This window comes from Cordyceps javanica, chromosome 1, assembly GCF_051103115.1.
Source record: "Cordyceps javanica chromosome 1, complete sequence".
Classification (NCBI taxonomy): Eukaryota; Fungi; Ascomycota; class Sordariomycetes; order Hypocreales; family Cordycipitaceae; genus Cordyceps; species Cordyceps javanica.
This window is the reverse complement of record NC_139295.1, coordinates 5,590,783-5,618,069: the sequence shown is the minus strand read 5'-3', so window position 1 is coordinate 5,618,069 and position 27,287 is coordinate 5,590,783. Positions and strand designations below refer to the sequence as shown.

The following is a 27,287-nucleotide window of genomic DNA, read 5'->3' as shown; positions in this document are numbered from 1 at the left end:
TGCAACAGCGGTACCAGTCTCGGGGGGCCGAAGGACAACTCACAAACGTTGATACCACGGAAACGAAGCTAAAATACAATACCTTGAAGGACAACACTCCCAGTTTCGACGGTTTCTTTTATTTCTTGCTCTGAGCTGTGGGAAAGTGTGTGAGCAGATCTTCGAAGCGAACGTTTATGTATTTGGATTGCGTCTCACTATAAGGATAGGATGCACTCAACCGCCGCCATTGTGCTCCTGCTGGTATGAGATTGATGTTGAACCATTATCAAGGTCGCTTGCGCGTATTAAGCCAGCAATTGACACTCCCTTGTGCTCAAGAGTCGAAGCGGTGATGTATACATCTTCCGACGACCACATTGTCCGCACGACACGACTTCGAACTTGCTCGCAAACAGTTTTCCAGAATTTTTTGCGAGCGTCGGCTCTGCCCTATTTTGTTGGGACTTTCTCATGATGGAAATACTTCCGCAACACAGGGGCTATTGCAGAGGAGAACAGCATTGTTGCTTGTCGAAGAGCTATACATTACCTTGACCTTGGCTCAGAAACTACTGGCAGCTTTCAAGCCGCCCCCCACCACCAGTAATTCGATGGTTGTGACACCATTCGACATCATTGCGGCCCATCCGGGCTCTTCGCTGTCAGTCTGACCAAGGCGGCCGGTGCGAGGCTGTATCCTCCTTCGAGGAGAGCGTCCTTGTCCATCAAGTCGACAATGTGGTTCCGTAGACCGCGTCATCCATATGATCATAAATGCGCCGCCGAATATTAGTAGAAGACTCAGTTCCATTAAATCTGTAACCATGACCGACTGGTGTCATCGTTTGGCGTACCGCGGTGGGATCATCTTTGGCTTGCTGTCCAACGTGGTTGCTAGAGAGTGCCTGGAAGTCTTCGCCAGTGCACAAGCTTGAGAAGATCACTTGTATTCCGCGGCCGATTATAACTGGATGTCATATGTCATTTTTATGGAATTCACCGAGTTTTTTTTTATTCTTGCCTGCAAGTATAAAATGTCATTTGGTATGCACATGTGCTTCTCATGCAATAGGTTTACGCCGATGCTCAGTTCCATGAAGGACTAGCTGGCCTAGGAAAGACCTTTCGTGAGGGCTTTGATGTTTTTTTCTTTTTGACAGAGTTCTATATCCCGCAAGAGAAGCTGCTAGACGCCTTCACTACTAGGCTTGCTGAGTTTCCGAAGCATGTCACCGCGGATGCCTTGCTCAGTTTCTAGAATGCGTGACATGGATCACCAAATACCGATCGCCATCCAATGGAGGCTGTCTATTGCTATTAATTGTCCGCTCCGCCTTACTTGCCCGACCATATTTTGCAATAGCAACAGTACAAAAGGGCAGTTGTCAATTGGATCTGCCCTCAATCAAGCGTCGTTCCGTATCTCGGGAGGTGAGAGCTTCTCAAAAGGTTGAATGCTCAATATGGGAGCACACGGCTCGAATGAAGCAGTCCCACAGTACGTCTTCTCCTTTACGACCGCAAGGACGGTGGCTACAATCTCCTACTCTATTCTGGATGAGAATGGTAGCGCCTGACTGGAACACGGAAAGCGCCACGGTTCTGATGGACGCGATGCAGCGGCAACCTCTCAACGACAACGGCGAAGTTGGCCGTCCTGGCTCGCCAAGCCCAGCGGAAGCGCCATTCAAATGCTCCGGACTGTATTACCAGCAACCAGCATGAGACCACTGTGGCCACGTATACAACATAACGGCTATATTTTTGTACACTGCTTTCCAAATGGACCGAGGCGATACAGTAGGTGATGTAGCAACAAGCTGATTCCCCTGTGACAAGCGGCAGTCACATATACTCGAGGAGTTGTTACGTCTACATGCAGAGATTTTCCAAGGCATTGCAGCTGAAATTCTCGTCTCTTTTCCGTTCTCACGGGCCGATATTAGAGAGTGACAAGGTACAATGACAGGTCCGTCCGGGATGTCATGCGAAGGGGTGGGTATATTCGGTGTCCGGCCCAGCCTAACGGGGGATGGGCTGTCCATGGCGACCCCCAAGGGTCTCTATCTACACCAAGATCTGTCACCCCCAATATCGACAGCAATGGGGCCATCTGTAGCATCATTGTAGAGGTTCCAGAGACGTTGGGCTCGAACTGTAGCAGTAGTATGTACAGTGGCGCAGCAGCAACCCAGCACAGATGATAACGGGGATTCTGACGAGGGTGGTGCCACTTGCTTTGGATCAACCATGGGTAGGTACATCTGCACATCCGCTGTGGAAGGGGCGAGAAAATGTGACAGTGCTCTTTTGAATGGACCGTCACCCGTCGTCTTGGGCGCTGTTCTTGGTTCTGTGCGGTCCAGGCCCAGATGACCGCATTGGCGCCGCAGATTGCGAAGCAGGCAGCAGGGAATCCGGCTGTCGGGGCAGGCATCAAGGACCTGGGCAAGGAAGTACCCTACTGGCAACATATAGAGAGGCTCAACATCTGGAGACGATCAGCGCCTGCCTGATATGGTCTCAAGGGCCTATCGTTGCCAGCAAGAAATCATCCCCGAGGCAAACTAGCGCCTATTCCTGAGGGACAGTAACCACAATGTGAATGAAACTTGTCTTCCCGTTCTGCCACTGTCTCGTATCTACTTGGCACCGAAGTTCTGCCCACCCGTGAAAGGGCTGTTGAATGAACGACATTGAAGCGAGAGTTTACAAGGCCACCAATGAATATCCTGGTCAGCGGGTTATTATGCCATCCACCTCGCGGCTGTCGGGCAACTCGTGCTAATTATTCCTTTTCTCTTTTCCCTTTGCTTTTTTGCGTGCGCGCGCGCGCCGCTCCGGTGCTGCGGCCGGCCAGCAATTGATGGTTGTTTCTTGTCCTAATGAACCCCCCGAAACAAGTCTCCATGTGATGAGAAAGGCAAGGGTAGTCGAGACATTTGAGGCTGGTCCATTTTATTTTTCCTACTGATCTAATCATAATGCTTAGCAGCGTTGGTCACTTCACTTGGGCGTTCCCCGTCTGTGTGACGCAGCACAAAAGTTTCTATTTTGGGACGCAATCTTGACAGCACACCCAACAACAGGCTGAGATGGACCAAATTTCGACTTTTCCGATTTTAGCACTCTGTGCATAGCATGCCACCAGCATGTTTCGAATTCAAGGCTCCCCGGCCTCCCCCGCCCCCCCAGCCTCGACAATACCGTAGTCGAACCGGTTCTTTGTTCGGAGTCCACGACCTGGTGCGTTGAAGAGTAGCTCGGGCTGCCGCATCCTTTGATGAAAACAGAGCACCCAACCAACCAACCAGAGCTGCAGCCAATATGCAGGCCTAAATGAAATAATAAAAAAACCCAGCCATGTGACGGGCTGGCGAGCGGGGGGGCTTTCCGAGCAGCAAGCAACAGGGGTACAGCCCATCACATTTGAAGTGTGCCCAGAGTTGTGCTTTCATTTCATTTTTTTTTTCTAATCCTCTCACCGCTGGCTTGTCTCTTTGGTCTCTGGAAGCCCGTACATGGGGTAGTCGTGGCTCCAAAGGAAGGGGAAAAGTTCTCATCCCAAGAAAACTGACGGCATCGCGCGCGTTCCATACTTGGTACCGAAACTTACAGCAATTGTACCACCAACATAGGCCGGTTCGCGAAGAGCAGCAAAGAGGAAGAGGGACAGAGGAAGAAGAAGAAGAAGAAGAAGAAGAAGAAGAGACAATGGCTGCCACCCCCGCGCCGGGAATCGCTACAATCGACGCAGGGCCTTTGACGTCCATCGACACGGCATCGATATGCTCTCAAGCGGCCCTCTATTCGCAATTCAAGGAAGTCGTACGCAACGCGAAAACGACGACCTCTTTCGAACTTCGGCACAACTTTGCCAACATTTATCGCGTAAACTCCCAGAGCAGCGGCACGTGTGTGCCGACGGGCTATTTCGAAGCCGTCCTGTCGGGCTCTAGACCAGTCTTTTCGGCCTCGGCCTGCCCAGACGGTTACCTGCCCAAGTGCACCTTTCTGCCCTCCGGCGCTACCCTTACCCCCGCGCCGCCGTTCCGGTACTGGCCGCCTCTCGCTTCCGAAGATGTCGCCATCGGCTGCTGTCCCAGGTAAGAACAAACACACCTGCCCCCCCCCCCTCTTTCTCCTCTCTTTCTTGTTTTTTTTTATCATTACCAAATTCACCAAGACTTTCCCCACTATCTACTTTCCATTGCTTTTCTTCTCACCTGTCTGCCTCGCGATACGTTGGGAGACTATGAATGGGTGACGAAGCCTCGGACTGACATTGAAACTCCTTGACTTCCCCCCCTCCCCCCAGTGGCTACGCTTGTGCCGACGATATTGGCGAGTATTCTTGCTCGTCGACACTTGCGTCGGGCGTGACAACCAGCGTCATACTTCTCCAAAACTTCACAAGGTCCACCACTTTAACGGTCAACGCGGAGACGACGGTTAGCGCCTACGCCCTCAAGCTGCTCTACGCGACCAAACAAGCCGACATCACCCCCACGGCAACCTCCACCGGCGGCGCTGCTACCGACACCTCCCAACCTGGCGGCGACGGCCGTGCTCGCGGCGGACTCTCCGTGGGCCAGACGGCGGCGATTGGCGTGTGCGTACCCCTGGTCGTGCTGGCATCTCTGGCCGGCCTGGTCTTCTTCCTCCTCCGCCGACGACGCCGCCGTCGCGGAACGGTGGCGCGGAACGGACTGGACGGCGACAACGACAAGGCCGCCGCCGGCGGACCGGTAGATGGCCATCCCACGTCGCCAGAGCTTGACGGGACCATCATCAAGGGCCATTTTGGAATCGACGCCGCCGCCGGTGCTGCTGCGGAGCTGCCCGGGTCCGAGAAGCAGCCGCAGCAACAGCAGCAGCAGCAGCAGACTGCGGCGCACGAGATTGTTGAGCTGCCCGGATGCGACGTGGCGCTGCTTTCGCCGTCGCCTGCCCCGGCGAGATGATCACGTCCGCCCTTGGGAGAGGGTGAATGAGGGGGTGCCCACGAGGCCGGGCAGCCTCTGACTAATGGACGTGCGGACGACGGCGGCTAATAAACGGGACACAGCAGAGAGGGTGTATAGAGAGAGACTTGTGAGAGCCAGGATGATGATGACAGATGATGGGTGTGTACGGAATCAAGCATGGATTTGCAATTCAATATACACGTTTTGCGGTTTTTCCCCCCTTTCAAGTCGCACAACAAGGGACGCCCGGCTCAAACGGGCCCGATCAAGTGAAGTTGGGCAGAGAGCTGCACTCGCCGTGTAAGCGCCGCCCGAAAGCTGGCAAGATGTGACGACGCGATCCTGTACTCGGGCCAGTAAGGAGACAGACAGTAATCTTGCCCCAACTCGGGACCGTAGCCTTGCACGAGTTTCGACTCCCCTCTCTCCTATGGAGTCTCCTCTCTCGACCGCGACTACATGTCACTACCGAGCCCGTTTCCGGAACGCGGTGGCATCACCTGCTTATTCTTCGACAAGTGGTTCAGACCGCACGGCTGAGACGTACACCATTGCCCGCCCCCTCGCCTCTCTCTTTACAGATCAAGTCATTCTTGTTCAATCCTTTATTTGTTTGTTTGTGCTAAATGGCTCATTTGATCAGGTACGACTAGTCTCGAAATACACAATCACAGAGCGTCACTTTAGTTGAACCAATGGACAGTACCCACGTTATCAGAGTTGCGAGCAACCGACACGGCAAAAAAACAAAGTGCCCTGATATGATTCGTGTTCAAAACTAGCCAAGTTTACAGATCAAAAATGCGAGCGCTTACATAAAGGTGCTCATAAAACACGTTCCCACCGATTGCAAACATGGACCTTGCTCCTCTTTTGCGATAAAGCTGCCCCTAACAAGACAGATGAGAGGCGCATCGTTTTCCCAAGCCAAGCCAAAGCAAGTAGGGCGCCACGTATATACAAGAATGTAAAAGAAGAAAGACAATCGAAATTTGTCATATAAGAAAAAGAAGCCCGAGCCAGCTGCCATAAATGACTCAGCAGACCAACCCAGTCTTCACAAGTGAGAAGGGAAAAAGCAGCTTGAGACGTAGATAGAATCTAAGTACAACGTCGCATAAGGTACATGAAGAAGCGAAAAATTTCAGATTTTGCCCCAGATGCAAAACCTCATCCAGCCCCGGCATTGCGTGCCCAAACATTGCGTCTGAAGCTTCCATGAGACATGGAGGCCTTTACTTCTTCATGCCTCATTCGTCAATGCCAGCCCCGTAAAGGGTACCCAGAAAGGGAACTTGGGCGGCAAAGTGAAAACCTAGTTACGTAGAGAGCTTGATGTTGAGGCCAAGAGGACGCCCAACGTTGTTGCCGTACTGGCCCTGGTAGTTGCCTGAAAAGGGTTAGTTTTTGGAATTGTTACGACGCGAAACCGTGAATTCTTACCAGGAGGGTCGTAATTGCAGACGGTCAGATACGAGTCAAAGCCACCGTAAAGGGTACCTGGCTTGCACCGCTGGGTAGCACAGCCAACTTTTTGGGAGCCTTTCCAGACAAGCTGGGAGAAGTGACCATAGTCCTGCAATGGAGCATTGGCGGGTGGGTCTGCCATGCCGTAGAAGTTGTAATTCTTGACCTCCGAGTACCACCCTTCCGCAACAGCTCTGCCAATCTCCTTCTCAATAGAGCCCAGTTTGTCAGAGCCATAAGTGGCGAGATTCTGGCCGTACTTGCGACCATCGTCCTTGCCCTGTTTCCTATCAGGTTGTTAGCGTACTGGGCCTGCTTTAAGAGATTTCCACGATGAATCCTTACATGTCATGTTCCATCTTACACGATTGCGCAGTGTTGGCGGCGTACTGGGCTAAAGTCGCGTCCCACTCGAGGCCGCCGGCGCTGTGGTCCTCGCGGTAGGCATTGTGGTACTTGATTGCGGTGTCCTGGTAGCTGCCAGAGGGTGCAAGTGTCTCCGTTTCGGGTTGTGAGGACTGCTGAGGTTGGGTCGTGGACACGGGCTGAGGTTCGGGGGTCTGAGTCTCGGTCTGGACAACTGTCTGCGGCTCAGGCTCGGGGGTCGGAGTCGGGGGGGCCGCCTGAGTTGTCGTGATTATGGTCTCGGGCTCCTGGACAACGGCACTATTGGCGGGCGGCGGGGAAGGAGGCGAGGGCACGACAGACGAAGTGAGAGTCTCGGGGATGGGAATCTCGGCAGGCTTGGTAGGCTGGGAGTTTTGGACGAACTCGGTAGGGACACCGTCAACGGTGACGGTGACGGTGACAGTGTCGGTGACCCATTCGACGACAGTGTGCGTGGCGCTGACAGTAGCCGCGGTGGCAAGAAGAGCGAGAGAGGACTTCATTTTGGCAATGTCGATATTGAGGATGTGAGTCCTAGAGCAAAAGCCTTTGTCAGTCGACGAGTTGCGAGGGGAGAGTGAGGGTGGTGAGGCATGTTCTATAAAAGCAGGCAATCGGGTTGAGTAGCGTCAGTACAAGTCGGCATGCAACGGTTGCCGAGCGCAACAAGAATGCCCTTGTCAATTCGCGCCGGTGTCCATGTCGATGGCGAGTAGTGGTGGATGCCTAGGTGCCGATGACAGGAATGCAGAGAATGCCAGGCGAGACAAGACCCCAACAGCAACGGACGGTGGCTGGCTGGCGGGACTGGTCGCGCCGGTGGCGCGGCAACAACATTGGCAAAATTTGGGACCATTTTCCTGTTTGGCAAAGCATTGACATGGTAGTCATGAAACGCATATGGATGTGTAGTAGAAATTCCAGATGTGGTTTTGGTGGCATATATGCTTGTGCATCGAATAACGGGACCGGGCGACCAAGGGCAGACAGAATACGATGGTGGTCCAGCCAGCAGGCCAGAAGCTGGAAGAGTGCAAGGGCGGACTTTGGAAGCAAGACAAGACGAGGGAATGTGGTGAAACTCGATGGGTATGCTCACCTTTACTTGTTGGTTGTCGAAATTGTTGACTATTGTTGACGGCAGGGAAACCAAGAGATTTTTAAATTCTGCTTGCTTAGGACCAGCCGTTGCAGCAATTGACAAGAAGGTCTGAGCTAGAAGGAAGAAATGAGTGTAAGAAATGAAGTCATAAACGAAGGAAATGTAGCGAGTCGGTGTTCGCGTACGTTGCAAAAAGGAACTCGAGCTTGAACTTGGCAAGTCGGAGAGACAAGAAACGGAACGAGCTTCGACGAGGCAAAAAGGGAAAAAGGTGGCTTGATATATAGGAAGCGACGAAGTAAAGGCTGTTTCAAAAGGAGCGACAGTGTCTTAGTGGGTGACACGGAAAAAAGAGAGAGGCGAGAAAAAAAAGGAGCGAAGGTTGACGAGGGCCAGGATATGGATAGAGGCGTCGAACGAGGGTAAGAAGTAAAAAGAATGAGAGGAGAGAGGTGGGAACGAGATATTAGAGGCAAGTAAAAGTAGTCATATGGGGAAGAGGAGGAGGAGGAGGAGAACAACTGGACCAGGGTCCGGCGCGGTCCAAGGGGGAGAGAGAGGATTGTCCATCGACCAAGGCAGGAAGGAAGTGTGATGAGGGGTGTGATGAGGGGTGTGATTGGGGGGGTAGCAGAAAGGAAGAAAGATTGAAGGGGGACGCCTCTCTATACCCCCCTCCCCCCTCGTGGGTGGTGGCTGGAAGTGCAAACGAAGAGCTGGCTGGCAACTGGCTGGCTGGCAACTGGCAGACCCGCGCCGAGGTTTCCTTGCTTGCAAACGACCTGCTGGGGATCGGGGAAGGGGGGGTTCGAGACTTAGCAGTACGGAGTAATGCCAAAAAGTATCCGTAGACAATGCGCTGATGGTGGGTGGGTGGATGCTGAAGAGTTGTCGGGCCTTTGCTTGGCCCCAAGGGGCTCCCCTATTAGGGACAGGGCGCTTGCTGGTGCAAGCCATGAAGAAAATGGCTGGAGACCTTACTCCGTACATGCCTGCTCGGTAGGTATCTGATGCTGCCAATCCGTGATAAGGTTGGTGCCTGCATTTTTCCTCTTGCTACTCAGTACTCCGTACATGGTACCCCAAAGTGCACGACTCAGCTGGCATCTGGCAGCCCGAGCAACTGGCAACTGGGCAGCTGGGCAGCTGGGCAAAGGAACGAGCAAGGGGGCAAGCAAGCATGCACCAACAGCCAAGCAGCCAGGTACGGCTCCACAACAATCACCTTTTCCTGCGAGAGCCATCGACGTTGGTTGGTCATCACCCCTTGCAGGGGGGGAGCGCATCTACCCCATGATATTGCGTACCTGTCCCTGGCACTAGCCCTGAAATGGCAGTAACGGAGGATTGGCACTTGGCAAGTTCTGCGGATCCCAGCGAGCGATTAGGTCACTCGAGTGTATCTTTTACGGGGGTTATAGCGTTGATGAGACTTGAGGAGTACTCCGTACCCACTCCGTGCATTTGATACCTACTGGTACTGGCAACTTGGGCAGGCACTGGCCGCCACAGCCAGGAACCGACAGCTCGTGATCAATAAGTAACGGTACCGCCCAAGCCAGCCTGCTAATGGAATCACATCGTAGTGCTGCCATCACGTAGCAATACGAGGCCTGCCTGGCGGCCCAGCTTGGATCGATGGAGACTGTCAAGGACTCTAACAGTATTTGTCGAGATGAACTCTACCATTTATCATCCGAACGAACAACGGTGGACAATTGATGGATTGCGACCAGTGTGCGGCTAGGCAAAACGCCTGGTCCAACATCCGTAGCATACTAGTGGGTGGAAGGGGATGGCCGAATATTCTGCATCTTGTAGATTCAAACGGGCATGAGAGGAGGTATGGGGCTTTCCTTTGTTCCTTTTTCCTTCTTTTTCTTTCATGACTATTGAGTACCTTGCCCCTCATTCTCCATATACTTATTTTTACTGTGTGCTTTGCTGCGCTGTACTCTGTACAGCTCTGGCTAAGTATTGTTATCCACAGCTACACACGTTCCAACAAAAAAAACGCTCGACTTAGCCGCCACAATCCGTGCACTCCAAACGTTAAAAACCATCACCTAGCACGTTGCAAACTACATTTTCATGCGCTGCAAAGCCACCATCCAATAAGAGAGCCGTTGTGTAGACCGAGCGAGGGCTGCTTTACTCAAACAAGGCCTCTTCCTGACAGCGACCTTGCTGGCCTTGTGTCAAACGCCAAGCAGGCCGAGCGATGAGTATCAAGCCAGAAACAAACTGTGTAGGGTACGCCTCTCGTTTTTCTTTTCTTTTTCTTTTCTTTTTTCTTCATTTCTGAAACAAGACCTCATTGTTTCTCAGCCCAACGTGGTAGGGCTAAAGGGATCCTCATCCGAAGCCGCCGCGGTTCAAAAGAGGAGGGGGGGAAAAGGTTAAAAAAAAAAAGAGTTCGCATTGAGCCGATGCCAGGCACGGGTTTCAGAAATGGCAAAAAGAAGCAGCACATATCCATGCCAGTATCAAACTTGTTTATCTCAAACGGAGGCGGGTGTTGAAACAGGCCGCGACCGTGGATTTAATTCCCGCCGATTCCTTGTAGCTACCGCTTGAACGTACCAGTACTCTGCAAGTTACTGTGCGTCAGGGGCACGGTAAAGGGGACTAGCTCCCAGCGAAGCGAGACCAGCCTGTTTCTTTTTCTTTTCAATGTAATTCTATTTACTTGTTACTCCGTACATTTTTGGGTTTGCATAATGTCAAATGCCAACTTGTGGTTCCTGTTTCCTGCCCATCTGCCCATCAAGTCCACTGGGAGCCCCTGTGGCGCGATGATTGCCGGCAGGGAGTGGGGAATAGAGGGGGAGTGTACAGATTAGTTACCCAATATGTACCTAGTATGGTCACTGCCAAACTGCTCACCGTCTCTCTTTTGATAAGCCACTGGACAGCGAGTAAGAAGACAGCCGGCATGTTACAGCCGGGGCCTAAATTGCCTGTGACGATTAAATCGGTTCTTTCATTCTTAATTTTGTTCTTCTTTCATTCTCTTTTTTTCCCTTTTCCACAACAACTGCTCAGTAGCTGTGCTTGGTACTCTGTAGGAGATCTGTATCAGTACACAGTCGTCCCACACAGGCGACCATCGGGAAAAAGACAACCCCTCTCTTTTCCCTCTAATCCCTGAAACAATACCAGTCTTGTTTAGGACTAGATCCTTATCCAGATTGACCCCTTTTCATCTCTCACTGCAACACAATAAGAAAGTGGCTTGAACGACTTTCTTACAGAATGATGAGAATGACCGAGTCCAACCACTCTCTACTTTACTACTTTAGTGGTACCAGTACCAACAATTTCAACTCCAATCGCGACTTACCAGTACTATTCCGTACCCAGATTGATTAACCCATTGCCAAAATGGCAGATGGCCAACCCTATTCATTTTACTACACGACCGATCATCATTTCATCTGTCTCGTCCCATCACCGCCTCCCCCGCCTTTCTTATAGCTGCTTGCCACTCACTACTCATACTGCTACATTCAAGTGCCGTGTCAACCGCCCACCTTCACATCACGTTCGTTCTTCAGATACATGCATACTTACCCTGCCGGCCTATCTTGTCATTGCTCCTTGACCCTCGTGCCTTTCCCAGCCCCTGGTAGCCTCATAGTTTGGCTCAGCCCAAAAAAAAAAAAAAACAACCAACCCGATGCGAGCGGAGGCTCCTTCTATTCTTCATCGTCAAGCACAGACTTTCTTTTTTCTGTTTTTTCCTGCCCTTCTTGTTTCTCTCTTGCTCATGTTTGAATCAAACTCCCCAAGACAGATTTCACCATTTCGGAAACCCGCACAGAATCAATCGCCGCATTGCATTGAGTGCGCCTTGGCCTTTTTCACCCCCTCCGCCCCTACATAGGATAGGCATCCGAGCCAGGATGATGCTGGCAATCCTCGTCCTTGTCCGTATCAAAGTAAAACTTGATTTTGATTTCTTTTCCTTCTTTTCCATGGCTCCAGAGGAGTGCGCCCAGTCTTTTCCTTTCTTTTTCTTCTTCTTCTTCTTCTTCTCCTCTCCTTGCTAGTTTGACTACCGCCGCGGCGCTGCCTCAAGAGTCAATTACACGTTCACGCACCCGCCGCTGGAATGCCCCCCCCAAAGAAAAGGTATGCTCCTTTTGAGTATACCGATGCCAATGTTTTGACCTATGTTTCGCACCCTCTCCGCACACGTTTGACTTGTATGCACAGTCGCGTCTACCTTTGGTTCATCCTACTTTGTCAACAAAATCCCCGCCAACTCGCGTCCTAGTCCTGGACGCGACTCCCCAATTCACGTACTCGTATGTGACAGCTCAAAGATGAAGACGCGGGAGGTTGAGAGCCATACATACTCGTATTGATGCCACATTTGCTTGCTTTCTTCTGCACAACTTTACCTTGACAGGTATACGAGATGTTGCCAGTGTGCGCTGCTCCCCCCTCAAGTTGATAGCCTTGTCTGTAGTCTCGGCTTGGCCAAATTATCACGTCACTCCGTACCCCAGACTGCTTTTTGCCATCCAGGTCCGGTAATTCTCCCCAATCTACTTATACCAAGGCGTGGGTCTGCAGCTACAATTTCACGACTCCCCGGCGGCTGGGCTCCAAAACGAGCCCTGCTGATACTCAGTATGTGTCGGACAATTTCAACCTCCTTGGCGTAAACTGTGCCTGGCCTCGAACCCGCCGTCTCCTTGCCGTAATTCTTGGCAAAAGGGAGCTTTCCCAGTTCCTGACATGGCCGGGCGCAAAAGCCAAGCCAAGCACCCTTACAAATCCGTCAACGGACCGGCGATGTTACCTCTTGTTACTCTGGTTACTTAGTGCTGTGCCCTGCCTTGGCCGAGGAGCATCCCAGCTCCCTCTCCAGTGGCTTCTGGTTATTTGCAATACTGAGAGTGATTTCTCTTCCTCGTGCATGTTTGGCCCCGCCAGCGATGGCTAGCATCGCTCTCTCGCTTGCATCTAGTGAAGCGATGCTAGCCATTTACTCGGAAACTCATTGCCTTCTTCTTCTTCTTCTCTTCTTATAGCAGTATGGTGCCAACGCCAGCACCGTGGCGTCGAGTCTACTATTGCCCAAATTCGTACACCCCGACGACGACTTGCGAAGCTGTTACTGAGTAGTTACTGGTAGGTTGAGGGTCATCGGGCATCGTTGCCACGTGCGGCAATGACAAAAATCCATGGCCAAAATATTTCCCGTTTTCCCCTTTGCCCATTCCAATTCCTCTCCCACGAGGGTCCGCGACATCACCCTGGCGCAGAAAATTATAGTTCAATATCCAGGGCCACCCTGGTCGGGCGATATTGAGGGTACTAAGTTATACAGTACTTACCTACTTACATACACACCTTGACACCCCCAACCCCCACTGACTGGCGAGAGAACCCCCTGAGCCAATCTCACACCAATTCAGCAGAGTCGGCACTCGCTTTTTGCCTGTCACCTTGAAATAAAAAAAAAAGGTCAAGAATCTGCGCACCGAACCCTGGCGTCGGAAGCAAATTGCCGGACCAGAGAAATCGTAATGAAGCGGGAGACAAGAGGGTCTAGAATGCTTAGCTACACTCATCACCTGCTCCATCCAGACAGCATCGAGTTCGCCCAAAGAGTTGAACGCAGCATGACTCGCCGTCTACGTGGCATCATGTTTCATGCAGTGGCCATGACGACGCAGTATTTTCACCGATTTTCATCTGTGCAGCTGAACAGTGGAACATTGTTGTGGTTTTCTCATAATGCTACCAACTACTCCGTACAGCATATACAGCTACTTTACTTACCAGCTATGGCAGGCATGGCATGGTAAATGTGCAAATACCTTGCTTGTTTCTCCACGTCTCGAGTGCTCCCCACCAACGGACCTGTTGTCTTCTGATCGACAAGTGTGCTTCAAATTGCTTGGGACCAAGCTGTATGAAATGATTCACGTATAGCCCCAGGAAGCTTAGTAGGCTACGACAAGTCCTCGCTTTCACCCGGCCCTCGCTCAGTCGACGCCAGTAGGATCGCACATGTCTGCACACTCCCCATCATCACAAGACTGATAATTGGGAAGGGGATCTCGCAAGGAGAAACCTCGATCGAGTGAAAGAAAATCATGGCTCGATGAGGTGAGCAATATCATGTTGTTAACTGCTCTCTCCAGATGTCTCAAAGGGCCTTGGGTAGCAGCCCGCACAACGGTTACACCATCTATGAAGCGAGCGATTATTGAAAGGGCTGAAGCTTGGCAAGGCAAGCAAGACACATCGGCCCTTATCGTGCAAGACCCTGTCCGCAGACGCCAACATGAGCAGTCCCACGTAATCATATGCGCCATGAGAAAATCGCACGATATGGCTCGATCCTATGAGCCGGTACTTGTAATTTGTTATGCTAAGACGACGAGAAAATAGAAACCAACAACAAATAAACGCGTGGAAGCACCATGTTTCAAGTATGAGCAATAATTCGACAATGAACTGTTACGCACATCATTTCCACAACCCATTCCTTGGCCCCAGCAAGCCACGCTGCTGGTACGCCAGTGACAAAAGGACGTGAAACGGTTGCCCCCCCTTCTTCCAATCTGCACGGCTGCATCACCTCCCAGATCTGGAAGGTTCGTGGGCAAAAGAGAAAGATGAAGGAGAGAGAAGAGCGCCCCTCCCCTCCCTCTCATCCCCCAAAAAAAAAGCATTTGTGATGAGAGGGGATGTGGGACAGGCATGGAACCTGCACCATCCATGCTATGATTGTAAGCGGGCCATGCCGGTGGGTTCGCCAAAGATGAGATGAACAAGGGCCTGAAAAATTGCATAAAAAAGGAACCACGGGGGCGTTTGAGAGGGCTGTTGGGCTGGATCAAGACTCTTATTAATGCCGGTTTGTTTTTTCTCCGTAAAGAGCCTGCTAAGTAATCAATACGCGACATGTGGTTTCCGAAATTGAGGGGGTTTGGGGTAATAGCCTGGTAATGCGACTATACAACGCATAACGCTCTCTCGATTAGAGCCCACCATGCGTGAGCATGAATAACTATCTTTTGACATTTGATCAATTCGAATTTTCCCAAAACAAAATTCTTCATTTTTCTCATTGCATACGCAAATATTGCTCTCAAAGTCATCATATACTCGCCACTCTTTTCACGGGACCCCCCGTCAGCGCTCCCTCACTCTTCCTTCACTTTGGAGGGCTTTTCCACAGCTTGTGCTTTTATTATTCGAAACAAGCCTTTTCGGCGTTTGTCGAAATATATTACGCCACGAGTAACAAACACAAGACAGTGCACCCCGGGTGCTTGTTTCATTTCAAGAGTCCGAAGCGCGCACTGTCGAGTTCATTTGGCGGTTCCCTAATCATAAATCAGTATTTCTGTCATTTTCCTTGTCGCTGTGCATAAGCATGTGCAAACAGGCCACAACAGTCGACCAGGGGAATCGGAGGAAGGGGGGGGAGGGTGCTTTTTTCGGCTTTCGTAACTGTAATAAAAGTGTGAGGCGTCTTTTCCTGTCAGTTTTCCATTCTTCAGGGGGTGGTGGCATACAAACTACCAGTAGTTTATACTTTGTTACCCTACCGCCTTTGGAGATGAGCTTTGCTGCATGTCAAAGGGGGGGGGGGGGGGGGCAGAGATGACGCCCTCGTATTCTTCCGCCGCCGGACCTTCGGATCGAACCCCCGTTTCTCAAAGGCGGTACGTCTCCCCGACGACCTACTTATGCTGTAAGGTGGCTGAGAGCAAGTCACGAAAAAAAAAAGCCCAAACGAGGTCAATGCAAGGTTGGCGTGCGCGTGCTCCCGCGGGTGAGCATACCGATATTCACATGTTGACGGTCAAGGCCAATGTCTTAATGGTCAATGACTGTTGGAAAGTTTCCGGGAGACCGCATGTAGCTTCGTAACATGGCGAAGAAGAGGGATATTCGCGAAAAGGCCTTCAGAGCGCCCTGCTAGAGCAGCCTGTTCCCGAGGTCGGCGGTAAGTAGCGGGCGGCTACGAACTCAGCGAGCCTCGATTGTATATGGACGTCTACTTTGCGGGATTCGCATTTCATACATGTTTTCTCGGTACTAGATGAGGAATTGCCCTCTCGATACGGCATGGCCTGTCCATCGCCCAAGTCGCCGAACAGTACGACGGCTCCTGAGAGCGATGGCCCCTCACAGGACTGCGAACCCAATGCTCGGAACTTTGAGAATTGAATAGCACTGTACTGAGATAGAGCAAAAACATTGAGGGCTTGACGATGTTCCGTAGGAAAAGATTCGAGGCGCATCGTTCGGGATGTATCAGCTTCTTCTAGACCACATCGACAGACACTCTATATTGTCCATACTGCCAACCGCAATTCACACACAAATTCCCAGAGTATATCCTGACTATCGTATCAGAGTTGATATCACAGTATGTTTCTATGAATATAATGGCAATCCAGCGTCAGACGCTCTGTGATGTGCAATACGCCGACTACGTCGGCAGCGCCCACATTGTGATTTCCTTTTTCGGCTCGTATGTTATGCTGGCCAGAGACTTGAATGCATAGTTTCGATGTTTTATTTCGAGCCCTTTCTCCTGACATTCTGATTCCACTTTGTAAGTTTCGCTTCTGTGACAACTGGCCGCGGCCATCATCAGCGTTACGAGGGTGGCGTCTTCTTCTCCATCGTTCTGGGCTGAAAGTGAGACCACGACTACATAATGCACAGAAAATAAGGTCCTCTGTGGTTTCTCCCCGTCTTCCGTCTGCGAGCGCTTTCTTTCTCCTTGGAGTTCGCAGCGAGAGACGTCTTGCATAAGTGACTTGTGCTCGCCATGATGGACTTGGACTCACTCGGACGGCATGACGTCCAATGCTAACAGCTTAGCTCTAGACGAGATGCGTGGCACTTTTCATGTGTTGCTGTTGTTGCCTTGCTTTTTTCAAGCCATATTGTGCTCCGACGTAGTATTGCAGATACGCCATTTGCAAGTGAAGAATGCGACACCTCGGCCAGGCAGCTACCGCGTCATTTCAATCCATGCATAAATCCATGTAGGAAAAGTCGAAGCCGGCCCAGCCATAAACGTCATGGTCAGGATACATGCTTGCCGTTAGGTGTCCATTCTGGCTTGAAACCGGTGATAGTATAGCACAGCAGCTGTCTCTGTGCGTTCCAGTAACCGCCGTCGGGTCAATGCTGACAACTGTGATGTCAGACATCCGATGCAAAACGCAACGATACCAGTAATATTACCAATACGATGACATATACGGTTTCTTTTATCAATGGTCAATTCTCCTACTACATTATTAGGTTGGCACGGTGCTCATCACATGTGGTTGAGGCTACCCTATACTTCCGATTCAGCCTCACCAGTGCATCTCTGGGAAGCTGAATTCGGGCGCATCGAGCAAGAAACAGCAGACCAGTAGGGAAGAGCTGCATCTAGACACCGAGAGGCCACGGTGAGCCTGCCAAAACATGACCCCTTCGGCCGTGGCTAAAACTTATGATTTGTTGAGTGATATAGTTTTGATTCATCTCGACAACCTAACGAGTAAAATGTACAGAGTTTCACATCCCAACCAGATTCAACAATAAAAGACAAGTATGCTTTGATTCCTTATTGCTTAGACTGACCGGCGATGAAGGGCTTGCCTTCGCCGGGCCCGATGGGGAAATCGGCAAAGATTTGCTTCGGGCGGAGCTCGACGGGGACGACGTTGGAGGGCTGGTCCGGGATCTTCTTCTCCAGTTTCTACAGAAGGCCTGTTAGCAATGTATGGTAGACTTGCAAGACGGTAATATGGCCTACCAAGTTGTCAAAGACACACTTGTTGAGCTTCCACTCCTGCGGGCGGCACTGCCACAGCTGGTGGTTGCGATCGTCGAGGCACTCCCAGTGCTTGCGGAACTCTGCCAGGCAGTGGGTGTTGATATCCTTGATTCTGTCACCAATGGATTAGTCGCCCGTTCTGTATCAAAGCGCTGATCAGGCAATAAGTAGAGGTCGTCTCCGTAACTGACACTCTCCACACTCGCGCCAAACACCATGGTATATCACGAAACGTACACGCTCTGGGCGCAGCGGGTGACGCGGCGGCCCTCCTTCATGCAGTCAAACTCGCCGCGGCCGGGATTCTCAGTCTTGCACTGCATGTAGTCATCGTTGTAGTCGCGGCATCGAGCGCCGATGAAGAAGGACGCTGACAGCAGAGGGGCCGAGCTGGCACCAATCTCCTTGACGGCGGGGACGTCATCGGGCAGAGGGGTCGCATCGATGAGGACCTGCTGGTTGAATCTGGAAGAGAGCGATGACGGGTCAGCTTTCCGTTCCTTTTACCCAGATTTTTCTTTTGGCAAATCGGCAACGTTGGAAGTCTGTGGTGGACGCATCAATTGCGCAGCGCACAGGGTCAATGGCCATGGCGGGTAGACATACTGGGGCCTGCGAGTCGACATCGTGTCCGGTTTTCTGGTGAATCCGACTGTTGATAGGGCTGTGAGGCGGGAAAGCGGTTGGAGGCTTCTGTGATGCGAAGCAATCGGCGCAGGACGGACAGGATGGCGGGTTGACAGAGGTCAGAATTGGGAGGCTCTGATTGGCTCGTGGGAGCTTAGCGCGAAAAAAGGCACTTGGGGCAACACAAGCTCACGTTTTTTGGTGCAGGTTGGTACTGGGCCTTGACGCGCCATTGCTCTCTCTCCAGGACCGAAGAAGGCATTCTCTAAAAAAATACAACAAGCTCGAGAACAACCACGAGAGGCAGAATCTACACCCATTACGTCTCCAAGGAATTGCCCCGGTCGCAGACCTCGCTTACCGGTGGATGCGCGCCCTTGCACCGAATCTCGCGTTGTTGATTTTCCCTCCGACTCATAGCTTTCCGCGATAGCACCAGTCTCTTCATTGAAGCTTCGCCGGCAACAACACCTGCTATCGAATCGCAAATCGACAATTGACATTAATTCTCTTCACCACCCCATCATACATATAATATAGCCAACATGTCACTCTTTGGCCAGCCCAAGACCGGCAGTGTCTGGGGCCAGCAGCCGGCGACGCAGACGCCAACCGCACAGCAGAACAGCAACCCCTTCGGCCAAACGTTGGGGGGCACACAACAGCGAACCGGGCTGGGAAATAGCATGCTATCGCCGCCTCAGCAGACGCAGCAGATGCCGACGCTGTCACAATCACAGGCCCAGCTGTCCAGCTCGCTCTGGCAGCCGGGCAAGGAGACTCCTCGTACGTAGACCTCATTCACTGCCAAAGATATCGCCAATTTTCTAGCCTGTCTTCTTTTTTTTTTCTTTTTTTTCGTTTTCAACAGTACGAGATGCCCGACGGAACTAAAGCTAATATGGGAACAACTGCAGATCAGAAACCAATCCTTGAACAAATGAAGCTCGTGACGGAGAAGTGGGATCCAGCAAACCCGAGCTGCGTATTTAAGCACTACTTTTACAACAAGGTGGATGAGTCGCACATTCCATTTTACAAGCCGCAGGCGCACGAGGACCCGCGGGAGTGGGAGGAGGCGCTGCAGAGCAAGCCCGGGCCCGAGTTCATGCCCGTGCTGTGCTCCGGGTATACGGGGGTGGCGGACCGGCTCAAGACGCAGAAGCGGGCGATTGCCGAGTTCAACACGCGGCTGCATCAGGTCAACAGCAGCCTGGACGCGCTGCTGCAGCGGCACGAGCTGGAGACGGAGGTGCGGGCGCTGGCGGCGCGGCGGCGGCAGGCAGCCATCCACGCGCGGTGCCTCGCGCTGGCGGCGCGGGTGCAGATCCTGCGCAACCGCGGCTACGCCCTCAGCGGCGACGAGGACGACCTTAACCGGCGCCTGCAGAAGCTCGAGCGCGAGGTGCAGGATCCGGCCGTCGGGGCGCGCGAGGAGGAGCTCTGGAGCCGTCTGATTGTCCTGCGCGGCTACTCGGACCGCCTCAACAAGGAGATGGGCAAGCCGGTGGCGGAGGGTGGCGAGCTGGACGAGGAGACGCAGACAAAGGCCAAGAGGGTAAGATTTCTAGTTTTTGTTTCCTGTCATATTTCGGGGTTTGGACGTCGAAGGTAAGAGACGAAAGGAGAGATGGAGAGTGCTAATATTGCGGTACAGATTATGCAAGACTACGAGAAGCAGCTCAATCATTTGAAGAAGGAGGTTGAGTCGCTAAGTGCGGACTATGCAGATTGGGAGGAGAGCCGCAGCTCAAATGTGCGAACGAGGTAGGTTAAAAGTGAAGGCAAGGAGAGGAAGAGAGAGAGAGAGAGAGAGAGAGAGAGAGAGGCGAAATGGCTTTTGGTGATGCTGCTAGGGTGATGAACGCGACCTTTATGGGAATGGGCGTCTTCGGGGTTCAATTTTTCTTCGTCTTTTTTTTCTTCTATCCATTGCTACTTTGTATTATGTATTGAGGAAATGGGATAGATACTGTACAGAACTACATTGGATTGCAATGTTCTGCAATGAGGGGAAGGAGGTGTGGTCGTTTGCTGATATGATTCATTTGATATCATAATGGTGTCTGACCTTGCAGAGGGCAAAAACGCTTCGAAAAGTGGAAATCCATCGCATCGAGTCTCTTTTACCCGGAGTCGGCTGGCCGCAGTGCCCTGGCCGCAGTGCCCCCGCCGTGGTAGGCTGACAATAAAAAGCATTGACGTTGCTTTCCGTCTGTCATAAGTGTGCCGTGGTAGCTGCGAGGTGTACACTGTGTTTCTCTAGACCCGAGTTGTTGGAATCTGCGCAACGATTGGAGTTGGATTTATAGTTTTGTGTGTTACTTTTGTCTATGCCCAGTTGTTACAAGGGGAGATTTGTCATTTCTCCCTCGCCGTCGCCTTATTGTACAGATACGTGCCCCTGATTGTATTTTCCTCCTCCTCAGAAGCTTGATGCCGATCGCGTCGACGCTCAAAGGCATAAATTACGACGTCATGATTTCTGATGTCGCAAGATTGACAAGTCGTTGATTGTTCGAATGGTTTATCCCCGCCTGCTTTTTTTTCCCTCTCGTTCTTGTTCTCGTTGTCTCGCGCAGTCGGGAACTGTTGTGGTCGTGGGTCCAGAATGTTGCCACGCCGGCGCGCCGGCTGGAGGAGAGGAGGCGTCCTTAAAAGATGCGACTCGCCATGTCAATAGCAAAAGGGGCTGCGCACCAGGAGAGCAAAAAAGGTGTAAGCAAACACATCAAGTTCGTGGAGAGGGCATCTCTAAACTGATTGTCAAGGTGCAACAGAGATGGGGCAAAAAAAGAAAAAGGAGCCTCTACATACACAGGTACAGCATCAGGGCGGTGGCAGCGACCTGCTGGACGGTAAAGGTAGCTTCGGCCTCGAGGGCGCGAATCTCCTCGGCAGACTGCTGGGGGGGAGCAACTACAACGACGGCGCGACCATCGCCAGCTTGTTAGCGAAAACGGTACGAAGAAGACGAATTTTTGTCTCCCAGATTGTCATGACGGCATGGCGGCTGGTGTGGTCACACTCACATCCTCCAAACATTTTTTTTTTTGGGCGGCGGAAAAAACGGGATGGGTTGGTGGAAGGGGAAAAATAAATAATTAAAAATAAAATAAAATAAAACCAAAGGGAAAACAAATGGGCGGTATGATGCAGTAGACAAAAGTTACGTAAAAAGAGGAAAGGGAACACTAAAAGAAAAAGCAGGCGATGTCGGATTTGGAAAATAAATTGGGGAGACTGTTTTACGTTCTGGAGGTCGGTACCTAGAGTGTACTTGGTACTGTACTTTGCAACAGAAAGATAGACCAGAGCGGCAGAGGCTGCATTGGTAGGCCCGTCAATACGGAGTACCTTGAGAGAAATCTCTATCTATCGGCCTCTTTCTCTCTCTTACGGTTTGAATTGATTCTACTCTATTCATTTATTATTCATTCTTTCTTGCGTGTTGCCGCGCTCGAGGTACCGTGGTAAGTACCAAGTAAGTGAGACCGACAGATGAGCACGTGAATACTTGTGAGCTGTGCCGTCCTGAGGGCAGCTGCAGTGGCACACCACAGGGGGGGAAGGGGGATAAATTACGGGGGATTGCACTGGGTAATAAGGTGCTGACAGGCGCTGTAGCAAGGCTATCAGGTACTTGGCTTAGCGCGGTAACCTGCATGGCGCATGGCGCATGCACGAAGAAAAGGATTGTATTTATTATTAGTTACGAGGGGGGTTGCAGCGCGTTGCTGCGGGGTTAGGTATCAAGCAAAGTCAACGACAGTAAGGAGGAAAAGAGTCTGCCGTTTAAGTTACTTGTTATAAGTATGACCAAAAGGGTTGCTTCATCCATCGAGTATTCCCAAGTACCTGTACATAATACTTATAGGGTAGGGTCAGTCAGTATCCTCGACGTGGAACCAGCCATCATCAGGCTCTTCCTCAACGTAGCAGCAAAGAATAGAATCAAATCAAAATAATATAACATGCAACCACCACCTTTCGGATTCCTTGACACATGACAACTCCTCTCATCTCCACGACGACACCCAAGGTCAAATCACTAGCCTCTCAACCTGACAAACCTGGACCGCGCTGCTTTTGCGAAAACTCCATTAATGTGGGAGCGATATGGAACCGTCCGCCAACTCTTACTGATAAAAGTGGCCTACCTTTTTTTGCCTTTGGTCCTTTGCCTCCCTGGCAGCCTCCGGCCCCCCGCAAAGAGCCTCGCTCCATACAGATCACAGAACAGGTTGGTTGCTGGAGGTAGGAAGTTGGCGGATGGGGTCATTGGAACCCGCCGACTCGCCCAGCTTCGGCACGGTCGTGTCCGATATCGTCCGCGCCTAGCTTGCTTGCTGGCTGGCTGGTTGGCTGGTCCTACTTTTTTTTTGGCCCATTCGTCCAAGTTGCTCTGATACAAGCCTTGGAGCTTTTGTCTCTTTTATCAATTCCTTGTACGTGATAGCGGCAGATCATGTACCGTCCAGGTACCTCTCGACGCCCTCTGGCCCTCCACGTCTCCAACCGCCCACGCGCCCGCCCGCTTCTCTGCAACAACCCGCGCTCGGTGGGTATTTGACTTATTTTATGACAATTGTCATGCGACTTGCACGGTACTTGTGTCAATCTAGTTGGGTAATAGATACCTACCTACTTACCAGTCTCCCACATCACCGCAGTACGTACTGCGCGCTCCCGCCGCCGCCAACCACACTTGTCACCACACCACTCTCTACCCGGCCGTGCCCTACACCCGGCTCTTGTCCTTCTCGACGTATTCTTTTTTTTTTCTTTCCATCCTTTTCACTTCTCCTCCTCTTCCCTCCTCCATCGTATTTTGTTTAGCAACACCACAGGTGCTTCATATTTTCCTCGTTTCGCTTGTCTGCGCGAAGCCAACTCCTTGGTGAACGCGATCGACAAAGCCTCGCTTTTTTTTTTTGCCTCTTATCAGCTGCTCGGTTGCGCTCGGCTAAAAAAAAAAAAATAAAACCAGTCGCCTGGGCCGCCACCACCAACGGGCTTCTCCCCTCCCCCTCCTCCTCTTCCTCCGACACACACAGCTGCCAATTGAAGCACCAATTGCTCTCTTGGCTTCATCACAATGGCCTCTCGACTCGCCATTGTTCGGGGTGCTTCCCTCAAGCACTCCCTCTCCCTAGCGACTAGATCCGTGCCCCTCGTCGCCCGCCGTGGCGTCACTTCCGTCACCACCCCTCGCCAGCTCTCCCAGACTTCCCAGCCCGAGGCCGATGGCCACAGGAGATCTCATGCCGCTCTGGAATCTCTCCAGCGCGACCCGGCCTTCCTCGAGATGAAGGAAGCCCAGGCCGAGAACCCTCAGCCCTGGATGGATTTCGTCGCCCGCCACATTGGCCCTCGCGACTCTGACATTGACGCCATGCTCAAGACTGTCGGCGCCGACTCTCTCGAGACCTTCATATCCCAAGTCATCCCAAAGGACATCCTCCTGCCTCCCAAGAAGACCATCCAGCCCAAGAAGCTTAGCGAGTCTGGCGTCGCCACCGTCTTCAAGAACATGAGCGCCCAGAACGAGGTCAAGACCTGGATGAACGGTGGTGGTTACTACCCCGTGGAGATTCCCACTGTCATCAAGCGTAACCTTCTCGAGAACCCGGCCTGGTACACCAGCTACACCCCCTACCAGGCTGAAATCTCCCAGGGTCGTCTCGAGTCCCTTCTCAACTTCCAGACCATGATCTCGGACCTCACAGGCCTCCCTGTCGCCAACGCCTCCCTTCTCGACGAAGGTACTGCTGCCGCCGAGGCCATGACCATGTCCTGGAACTCTCTTCCCACCGCCCGCGCCAAGCGCCCCAACAAGACCTACGTTGTTTCGGACCTCTTGCATGACGCCACTGTTCGCGTCATGCACGGTCGTGCCGAGGGATTCGGAATCAAGCTCGAGGTCATGGATCTCTCCGCGCCCGATGCTCACGACAAGATCAAGGCTCTCGGCGATGACCTCGTCGGTGTCATGGTTCAGTATCCCGACACCAACGGCGGTGTCCAGAACTTCCGCGAGCTCGCTGACGTTGCCCACGCTCAGGGCACTCTCCTCTCTGCCGCTACCGACCTCTCTTCTCTGACTCTCCTTACCCCTCCCGGTGAATGGGGTGCCGACGTTGCTTTCGGCAACTCTCAGCGTTGGGGCGTGCCTCTAGGTTTCGGCGGCCCACACGCCGCCTTCATGGCCGCTCAGGAGTCGAGCAAGCGTCGTCTTCCTGGCCGCATTATTGGTGTCTCCAAGGACCGCAACGGCCGCCGTGCTCTGCGTCTCGCTCTTCAAACCCGCGAGCAACACATTCGCCGTGAAAAGGCCACATCCAACGTCTGCACAGCTCAGGCCCTGCTCGCCAACATGTCTGCCATGTACGCCATCTACCACGGTCCTGGCCAGCTTCGCGAGATGGCCGTCACCAACCTCCGCCACGCTCGCATGATCCAGTCTGCTGCTCAGCACTACGGCCTCAACGTTGTTACCTCATCCGTCGATCCCAACGGCCAAGTTCTCTCCGACACCGTCACCATCTCCTTCAAGGACCCCATTGTCTGCCGCGCTCTTCGCCGTGAGCTTAACGACCGCGGCATCAGCAGCGGCAAGTCTTGGTCCTCCAATGAGATTGTCCTCGCCGTCCCCACCACCTTCACTCTCAAGAACTTTGTGCGCATCGTCCAGTCTTTCCGTGACGTCTCCTCCAAAAACCACACCAACGCCTACGTCGACGTTGCCAACAAGTACTGGACCGAGGGCTACAAGGTGTCCTCGGCTGAAATCATCAAGGGCCTCCCTGATTCTGTTCGTCGGGAGTCCAAGTTCCTGACCCACCCCGTCTTCAACTCTCACCACTCTGAGACTGAGATGCTCCGCTACATGCACCATCTCCAATCCAAGGATCTGTCCCTCGTTCACTCCATGATCCCTCTGGGCTCTTGCACTATGAAACTCAACGGCACTACGCAGATGGAGCTCATTGGCACCGAGTCCTCCTCCAACATTCACCCTCACGCTCCCATGAGCGGGGTCAAGGGCTACCAGAAGCTTTTCGCCGCCACCGCCGCCCAGCTCGCCGCTCTCACTGGCATGGACGCTACTTCCCTGCAGCCCAATTCCGGTGCCCAGGGTGAGTTTGCCGGCCTTCGTGCCATTGCCAAATACCATGAGGAGCACAACGGTGGCAAGCGGGATATCTGCCTGATTCCCACCTCAGCTCACGGCACCAACCCTGCTTCCGCTGCCATGGCCGGTCTGCGTGTGGTCCCCGTCAAGTGCGACACCGCCACTGGTAACCTCGATATTGCCGATCTCCAGGCCAAGGCTAAGAAGCACGAGAAGGAGCTTGCTGCCATCATGATCACCTACCCCTCCACCTACGGTGTCTTTGAGCCCGAGGTTCGCAAGGCTTGCGAGATTGTTCACGAGCACGGCGGTCTTGTCTACATGGACGGCGCCAATATGAACGCCCAGATTGGCCTCACCTCGCCCGGCGCCCTTGGTGCTGATGTCTGCCATCTCAACCTCCACAAGACCTTCTGCATCCCCCACGGTGGCGGTGGCCCTGGTATCGGTCCCATCTGCGTCAAGGACATCCTTGAGCCGTACCTGCCTCACCAGAACAACCAGACTCCCGTCTCCAGCGCCAGTTTCGGTAGCGCCAGCATCGTTCCCATTAGCTGGGCCTACATCTCCACCATGGGCGATGCCGGTCTTCGCAAGGCTACTACTCTGGCTCTCCTCAACGCCAACTACATCCTTGCCCGTCTCAAGGAGCACTACCCCATCCTCTACACCAACGAGAACGGTCGCTGCGCTCACGAGTTCATCATTGATGCTCGTGGCTTCTCCAAGACCGCTGGTGTCGAGGCCATCGACATTGCTAAGCGTCTCCAGGACTACGGCTTCCATGCTCCCACCATGAGCTGGCCTGTGCCGAACACGCTCATGATCGAGCCCACCGAGTCCGAGAGCAAGGAGGAGCTGGACCGCTTCATCAATGCTCTCATCAGCATCCGACAGGAGATTCGCGAGGTTGAGGAGGGCAAGCAGCCCCGCGAGGGCAACGTCCTCAAGAACTCTCCTCACACCCAGATTGACCTGCTCCTCGGCGACAACGGCAAGTGGGAGCGCCCTTACAGCCGTGAGAAGGCGGCCTACCCTCTGCCTTATCTCACCGAGAAGAAGTTCTGGCCCACGGTCACTCGTGTTGACGACAGTAAGTTGCAAAGCTCTCGAATCTTGTTGATGGTGGTAGCTAACCCAATTTTGCAGAGTACGGTGACACCAATCTGTTCTGCACATGCCCTCCTGTTGAGGACACTACTGGCACTGCTTAAGCGTTTCGATTTTCTTCTGCATTTGAATAATAGAAAAGTTCCGAATTATGCTATAGGGAATCAAGCGGCATGCTGAATAAAGACACATGCTCGCACAACCCGCATCGGACATGACTGCAAGGCACATGATGTCTTCAAGTATATCAGTCTAACATGGTTTGACGCTGAGCAGGGGTTGCTGCTTGTGTAAGAAAGCAGCACCCTCTGCTCTTTCAACGCCATGTGGCATGGAGAGAAAATGAGCAGCTAGCAGGCAAAACTGCTAGTGTACTCGTGTTCCTCTCCCATGTACATGTTTCGTTTTGTTTCAACTACACGCGCGCGTTCTGGATTGCACTTTTTTAACATGACTTTTCGTCGCAACTCTTCAACAAGGGTTATGAACTTGGAAAAATATACCGTCGGAAGTTGGATTCTTTTCTTTCACGCTCTGGGTTTCCTTTCCTTTTCTGTTTTATCTTTCAAACTTTTTTTTGTTTGTTAAGCGAGACCCAATATACAACATCTCACTTGGCAATTGGCGAAAAAAAAGGTGTGTCTTTGCTTCATCTGCTTGGAGACGAGGCAAAAACGACAATGACAGAGGGCT

The 27,287-nt window shown here is 52.4% G+C and overlaps 5 protein-coding genes across 5 annotated transcripts; 3 read left to right on the top strand and 2 right to left on the bottom strand.

Moving 5' to 3' along the window:
• Positions 1-3,696: 3,696 nt before the first annotated feature.
• On the top strand, positions 3,697-4,946 carry V2A60_001690 (uncharacterized protein; the record flags this gene model as incomplete). Its single annotated transcript, XM_083253047.1, has 2 exons — positions 3,697-4,088; positions 4,301-4,946. The coding sequence occupies 2 exons, from the start codon at positions 3,697-3,699 to the stop codon at positions 4,944-4,946; spliced, it is 1,038 nt and encodes a 345-aa protein (XP_083109173.1).
• Positions 4,947-6,268: 1,322 nt separating this feature from the next.
• Positions 6,269-7,306, bottom strand: V2A60_001689 (CAP domain-containing protein; the record flags this gene model as incomplete). Its single annotated transcript, XM_083253046.1, has 3 exons — positions 6,269-6,339; positions 6,393-6,703; positions 6,762-7,306. 3 exons carry the CDS (start codon positions 7,304-7,306, stop codon positions 6,269-6,271), a joined length of 927 nt encoding a protein of 308 aa, XP_083109172.1.
• Positions 7,307-17,509: 10,203 nt separating this feature from the next.
• Positions 17,510-18,348, bottom strand: V2A60_001688 (coiled-coil-helix-coiled-coil-helix domain-containing protein; the record flags this gene model as incomplete). Its single annotated transcript, XM_083253045.1, has 4 exons — positions 17,510-17,644; positions 17,702-17,834; positions 17,960-18,187; positions 18,329-18,348. 4 exons carry the CDS (start codon positions 18,346-18,348, stop codon positions 17,510-17,512), a joined length of 516 nt encoding a protein of 171 aa, XP_083109171.1.
• A 546-nt stretch (positions 18,349-18,894) lies between these two features.
• On the top strand, positions 18,895-20,120 carry V2A60_001687 (nucleoporin complex subunit 54-domain-containing protein; the record flags this gene model as incomplete). The annotated part of the gene is made up of 3 exons (XM_083253044.1): positions 18,895-19,135; positions 19,267-19,907; positions 20,007-20,120. The coding sequence occupies 3 exons, from the start codon at positions 18,895-18,897 to the stop codon at positions 20,118-20,120; spliced, it is 996 nt and encodes a 331-aa protein (XP_083109170.1).
• A 3,327-nt stretch (positions 20,121-23,447) lies between these two features.
• On the top strand, positions 23,448-26,698 carry V2A60_001686 (glycine decarboxylase subunit P; the record flags this gene model as incomplete). Its single annotated transcript, XM_083253043.1, has 2 exons — positions 23,448-26,577; positions 26,634-26,698. The coding sequence occupies 2 exons, from the start codon at positions 23,448-23,450 to the stop codon at positions 26,696-26,698; spliced, it is 3,195 nt and encodes a 1,064-aa protein (XP_083109169.1).
• Between the last annotated feature and the right edge of the window lie 589 nt (positions 26,699-27,287).